General features: G+C 55.1%; 1 protein-coding gene across 1 annotated transcript in view; it reads left to right on the top strand.

Annotated features, from left to right (window-relative positions):
* The window catches only part of Stk40 (serine/threonine kinase 40), a 47,723-nt gene extending 42,410 nt beyond the window's left edge, over window positions 1-5,313 (top strand). Inside the window, exons 8-12 of the mRNA XM_005353252.3 lie at window positions 85-200; window positions 1,338-1,482; window positions 1,640-1,759; window positions 2,064-2,148; window positions 3,128-5,313. Of these exons, the coding sequence (XP_005353309.1) occupies window positions 85-200; window positions 1,338-1,482; window positions 1,640-1,759; window positions 2,064-2,148; window positions 3,128-3,346 (685 nt within the window). The 3' untranslated portion in view covers window positions 3,347-5,313. The remainder of the gene's footprint in view (window positions 1-84; window positions 201-1,337; window positions 1,483-1,639; window positions 1,760-2,063; window positions 2,149-3,127) is intronic.
* Window positions 5,314-6,363: the final 1,050 nt, after the last annotated feature.

Below are 6,363 nucleotides of genomic sequence, written 5' to 3'. Positions count from 1 at the left end.
AAATAGAATAGGGGCCTGACCCAGCAGGGTGCCTGGGTCTGGGGCTCTCTGTATTCACTCTTTGCCTCCTCCTCCCGTTCTTAGGACCCATCGGATAACTATCACCAACTTCTGCCTTGGGAAACATCTTGTGAGTGAGGGGGACCTGCTGAAGGACCAGAGGGGGAGCCCTGCCTACATCAGTCCTGATGTACTCAGTGGTATGTGTGGTCCCCATGCTGGCCTTGCACTCCTTGAACAGATGGTAGCCTGTGGGCAGGCCCTGGACCAGGTGTCGGCTCCCCTAAGCCCAAACCAGTCCTGACCCATCCTGTCCAAGATCTGTGGTCTAATGGAGGAACAAGACAGACTGGTCATGTGCCCACATCAGGTTAAAGCTATGAGAGAGATGGGCATTCCAAAAGAACCTATCAGGGCACTAAGAAATCTTCTCTGGCATGTGGCATTTAAGCTGCAGTGTTAAAAGTAGAAACCCAGCGCTGTGAGCATGGTTCCGCACACCCAACATTCTAGCACTCAGGAGGCAGAGGCAGAAGGATCTTGAGTTCTAGGCTAGCCTGGGCCACATGAAAGGACTCCTGCCCCCAAACAAAGCCATACTACTATCCTAAGGACAGTCTCACAAAACCCCCCTTTACAGATAAGGACACTAACCTTTTCATTTTTAAGCATATACATCAGTATGCTTTGTTCCTGTTTGCCTTCCCATTCCTCTCACATAGCCCTCTGCTCCCTCCAGATAGTCCCTCCTGCTTCTGTGTGCCATATGTCCCATTACAATCTCCTTTCCCATTCCCCCTCCCTGTGGTGGGGACACGCAGACCACACCACTGACAAGGAAGCTGTCTGAGACGTTGATGACGTAAATGTGCAAGTCCAGGCTGGGCCCAGGCCGTGAGCAGAATAAATGACAACAACGCCCCCCGGGTCAGAGAACTCACCATCTAGTAGGGGAGCTGGGGAGCAACAGAGATGGGCATGGGGAGAGGGGTGGCAGACAGTGGCAAATGCTGTGAAGGAACCAGCCTAGATGACAGCAAAGGACAGGGGATGAGTGGCTGCCAGCTGTATCTGCTCTGGGAGCTGCTTTCCTGGGTATGGGAGGGCTAGCTAGTTCCCAGAGTCTCCTAGGCTGATGGAGAAGATGCTGCAGAGCCCCGTGGAGCAGGGCAAGGTGGGTAGGCTGTACATACCCAGGTGTCATCCTGGGGAGCAGGGGAGCAAGCATGCAGCTCGGAGGACCACACTGTGCTTGCCCTGGGAGTGAGAACGGCAGAAGGATGACCTGAAGCCCAGGGACATCAGCCCAGCTGAGTGTGCATGTGCTCTGTCCACAGGCCGGCCGTACCGGGGCAAGCCTAGTGACATGTGGGCCCTGGGTGTGGTTCTCTTCACCATGCTGTATGGACAGTTCCCCTTCTACGACAGCATCCCACAGGAGCTCTTCCGCAAGATCAAGGCTGCTGAATACACCATCCCCGAGTAAGTCCTGCTTCCCTTACCAGCGGGGTAGGGAAGGGATCAGCTGGCCCTCTGGGATTTCAGTGAGGAAACAGCAACACCACTGGATCCTGGAACCCTGTGTCAAAGGCCAGCATCCATCACCATGCTGAGGTTTCTTCCTCTTCTTCATGACCAGGGATGGAAGGGTCTCTGAGAACACAGTGTGTCTTATCCGGAAACTGCTGGTCCTCGACCCCCAGCAACGCCTGGCTGCTGCTGATGTCCTGGAGGCACTCAGTGCCATCATTGCGTCTTGGTGAGTGGACCTGCACAAGGCCAGGAGCGCAGCCGTTCCTCTGTTATGTCATTAGCTTCAGATTCTCCTCTGAGGGTGTCGGCAGAGTGCATGTCAGATGTGCCAGCTGTGAGGTGGGCATTGCCTCGCTGAGTTCCTACCACAGCCCCTGCAGCAGGAGATGTCTCTTTATTGAGCAAGAAGATAGAGGCCCAGAGCAGTCAGCCATGTTAGGCAGTTACTGGCTGGGTCCTAAACTGGACGGACTCTAAAGTCAGGAGCAATAGGGACCCTGTCTAATCTGACGCATCCCCCTCCCCCGCAGGCAGTCCCTGTCCTCTCTGAGTGGGCCTTTGCAAGTGGTTCCTGATATTGACGACCAAATGAGCAACTCTGATAGCTCTCAGGAGGTAAGTGTGGGGTCAGGAGCAGGCGCAGGGCTTCCTTCCCTAGTCTCTGCAGAGCCTGGCTGTCCTGTCCACCTGAGGTTCCCAGCCTGAGAAGAGACTGTTGGCTGACATGGGGTCAGCTCCTGGGAGGCCCCAGTGCCAGGCAGCCACCTGGGCCTCTGCTGGCTTCCTCTTCCTCCCCAAGTCCCATTTCTCTCCCTGTCTAACTCATGGGGTTCTCTCTCACCCTTCCTGCTTTTTGTTTTTTAGATGATTCATTTACCTCCTCTTCTCTCCCCCTGTTCCCTCGAGAAAGTGTTGGGGACAGACAGGAGTGCTAGGTAGCAGCTGGGGGTGGTCTCGGGGCAGCCCTGGGAGGGAAGCTGTACCTTCCCAGCAAGGAGGGGGCAGGTGGACCAGGAGGGGGCATGCCTGGAAGCCCTGCCCAGCTCCCATTCACTCCACCTTTAGGCATGTGGGGCATATTTTTATCCCGTTCTCAAAGGAAGTAAAGGATCAGAGAAGTGAACTGATGTGTCCGCAGTCACACAGCTTGGCAGCAGGGGAGCTGTACCTTGGTCTCAGAAGCCTGCCCTCCACTAGTTAGGACTTGGAGCTGCAGTCTTGCATTGCCTGCCTGCTCAGGAGGGAGCTCGGCTGGAGGCCACTGTCAGAGAGTGGCTCTGCTCTTAAGCCTTGGCATGCATCAGCCCTCAGAGTTCAGAGGCTCTTTTGTGAAGAGATGCCTGCACCCCCACCAGTATACACATACACACCCCACCATGGATGAGGGTGCTAGCACAACCTGAAAGGTAGAAGACAGGCTGTGTGCAGCTGGGCCTCCTGCGACTGCACGGTGACAGCCAGTTGGCTGGAGGACTTCAGGGCCCCACACTTAGCCTCTAGGAAGATAGGGTCTGACTCGTGCTGCCTAGGGAGCATGCCCTTAGCACCTCAGCTGCCTGTGTTTTGTCTTCACTGTGGTCTCTCGGTCTCACAGGCAAAAGTAACAGAGGAATGTTCCCAGTACGAGTTTGAGAACTACATGCGACAGCAGCTGCTGCTTGCTGAAGAGAAGAGCTCCATCCACGAGGCCCGGGCATGGGTGCCCAAGCGGCAGTTCGGTAGCATGCCACCAGTGCGACGGCTGGGCCATGATGCACAGCCCATGACCTCCTTGGACACAGCCATCCTGGCACAACGTTATCTGCGGAAATAGTGCCCTCGGCTAGGGCACAAGCCCCAGCACACCTCTCCTCGGCCCACCTGGGGCCCAGCCATCCGGCCTAGTGCCGGGCCCACAGTGCTGGACTGACTTCCAGGCTGCAGCAGGGACAGGGCAGGGATAGGGACAGCCCAGGTCACAGCCAGGGTCAACAGAGGTACCACAAAGCTACCTTTTGGGATGATTGCTTGATTGTTTTGTTTTTTTTTTTAATCTGAGAATTCTAGATACCTGATCTGCTTTTAATCATGACATTTTAATCTACCTCTCTGTCTCTCTAACCACGCTGTCTCTGGACCCAGTGCCGGGAGGAAAGAGGGGAGCTTAATCTTGCCACCCAGGCCCTGGAACAGCTAGAGCCTGGCCAGGCCACTGCTCCCCACAGTCCATATAAGCTGACGATGCAGCTCGCTACTGGCCCCCAATAAGCACCCCTTCCCACCATCCATGTCCCCACCACCCCTCCCTGGGGCCTGCCCTCAGTCTAAGCTTTGGAACACTTTCACCTCATCTTCCGCCCAATTCAGATAGATTTATTTTTTTACTGAACCCAACTTCTCTCCCATCTCTAGGTTCAGCCAATGGCCACTCTCTGCCCCTAAGCCGGGCTGGATAATGGGGCCCACTCCCCCAGGCACCTAGGCGTTCTCTTGCCAGTTCTTCTCTGCTCTCACCCCTGGGCCCTCTGTCTCTAGACTTGGCTTCTCTGTCTCAGCAGCTTTTCTGAGGTGCTGCACATGCGCATTAGCCCTGCCTCCTTCGTGTGGTACCCAGGTAACATGAGTATAGTGTGAAGGGACCTGTGGCCAACTTTAGAGGATGCTCTGGGCCTGCTGGAGACAGGCGACTTGTGCTCAGAGACCTCCCACCCTGCTTCAGAAATGTATCTCTCAGCAGACCTGGGCAGAAGGCTGCCTGGGGAGAAGACTTGGAGGGAAACCTGTAGGGACCGGGGACCTACCTGCCTGGCTTGAGAACAGCCCTGCTACCTTTTTGAGCCTAAATTTTGAAGTGGATGCCTGTCTTGCCAGAAATGCTGTTCTCTCCAGAATGCCCCTCCCTTCACTGGACTTGGCACACCCAGTACCAAACAAAGACCCGACTCTGGAGGCCTATACCTTGTGTATCCTCAGAGAGCGTGTTGGCCCCCTTCTGGCAGTTCTAGACCCTTCCTGCCCCTTGCTCTCCAGTGGGGGAGACCATGTTTCCTAGAGTGTGACTGCCCTTCACCCTCTGAAAAGCTGACTCACTGTGAGTGACCTTGGGCAAGTTCCCAAACCTCCTTGTGCCTCAGTTTCCCCATCTGGAAAAAATGGGGCCACCTCTTGCCAGCAGTAGCAGGGCCGCCCACACCCCTTCCTCCCCACCCCCTCATCCAGCCCTGGGCGCCTGTGCCTCTGTTTTGCTGGGTCTGCAGGAACCCTCCTGAGCCCAGCGCCCCAGCACCCTGCTTCTGCCTCGAGCTCATTCATCCAGCCGCTGAGAGTCAGGGCATGGTGCTGGGTTGGGGGGAGGGCTTTTTTCTATATTTATTTGATAATGAAAAGTCTCCTATGGGAGCAGAAATGCAGTCGGCCTGGACTTGTAGCCCACGACTGCCCTCCAGTGAGGCTCTGAGGCCTGGCTGGGGCCCTCCTGGGCGGAGCCCCTGCCTAGTGTCTCAGGCCGGCATCCACAGCCCTCCTTTTAAAAGCAATACCTTCAGGTCTGCAGAGCCCGTCAGACAGCCTGGTTCCTCCCAAGGCCAACCCTCGGTCTGATGGTATATCTGGCAGTGCAGACGAGAGGAGGTTGGGGCCGCCCTCACTGGTGTCACACACTGAGAAATCCTGTTGTAAAGAAAACAAAAAACAAAAAAAGAAACAAAATGGAAAAAGTCACAAAAAAGTTTGTATAAAGACGTATTTTTGTACTACATGGGGACTCTTCCTGCATGTCAGCAATAAACTTCCTGATCTGGAGCCACCATGCCTGCAGCAATGCCTCTCTGTTCTTGTCCTCTGTCTAGCTCGCCATCTCTGTCCCAGCAAGGCAGGTCCTGTGGCTCTGGGCCCTGCAACAGGTGCACTATGACCTCCGACCAGCAAAAGCAGGAGGGAACAGGGATGTCCTGCCTCCTGCCAGTGCCCAGTGGGAGTTTCTGGCTTGGTGTGGCCCTGCTTTCTGCCCGCTGTAGGTGGAAGAGTAGCAGGGCCCTGACAAATACAAAGCCATCAGCCCCTCTCTAAAAGGCCTGTGTCAGAGATTGTGATTGCTGGATGCCATGCACTCACAAGCCTTTTCCAGGGCGCTGGGGTAAGGAGCTAGCCAGCACTGGCCTTTTCCTGTGCTGCCCTTGCCTCCTTGGGAAGCCAAGGGGTGCCTTCCTTCCTTCCTTCTTCCTTCCGTTGCCTAAGTTTAGACTGTAGATTGTACTTCCCAGCAAAGCCAAGAAACAGTGAGGGGAGAGGTAGGCTAGACCATCCCCAGCTGGGCAGGGAAGGCAAAAGGCACCACAGCAAATGAAACGTCTCTCAGACGAGCCTCTTCCCATGACTGCTCTGCCCTGCCCCTTCCCCGCAGCCCACACATCCACATAGTCCATCCTGTATGGACCCCTGCCCTGTCTGACCCAGGTCTACCACTGTGAGATGCCCTTCCTCAGCCCACCCGTCAGCTGCTGCTCTGAACCTGGTTCTATTCACAATCCCTAGCTTTGGGTACAGATGTCTCTGGGACTGTGTAGGTCTCCCAGTTCAGCCCTCAAAATTGGTCTGGCACCCAACTGGTGCTCAGAACGGCCTAGTTTGTTTTCTTTTTGCTTCTAGCGTGTAGACAAAACAGCCCTATTTCTTTAGGCTGGTTTCTTTGTTTTTTTTTTTGTTTGTTTGTTTGGTTGGTTTTTTTATTTTTTTCGAGACAGGGTTTCTCCGTGGCCTTTGGTTCCTGTCCTGGAACTAGCTCTTGTAGACCAGGCTGGCCTCAAACTCACAGAGATCCGCCTGCCTCTGCCTCCCGAGTGCTGGGATTAA

This window comes from Microtus ochrogaster, chromosome 10 (assembly GCF_000317375.1).
Source record: "Microtus ochrogaster isolate Prairie Vole_2 chromosome 10, MicOch1.0, whole genome shotgun sequence".
Taxonomy (NCBI): domain Eukaryota; kingdom Metazoa; phylum Chordata; class Mammalia; order Rodentia; family Cricetidae; genus Microtus; species Microtus ochrogaster.
The sequence above is the reverse complement of the archived record's forward strand: the minus strand, read 5'-3'. Positions and strand labels throughout refer to the sequence as shown.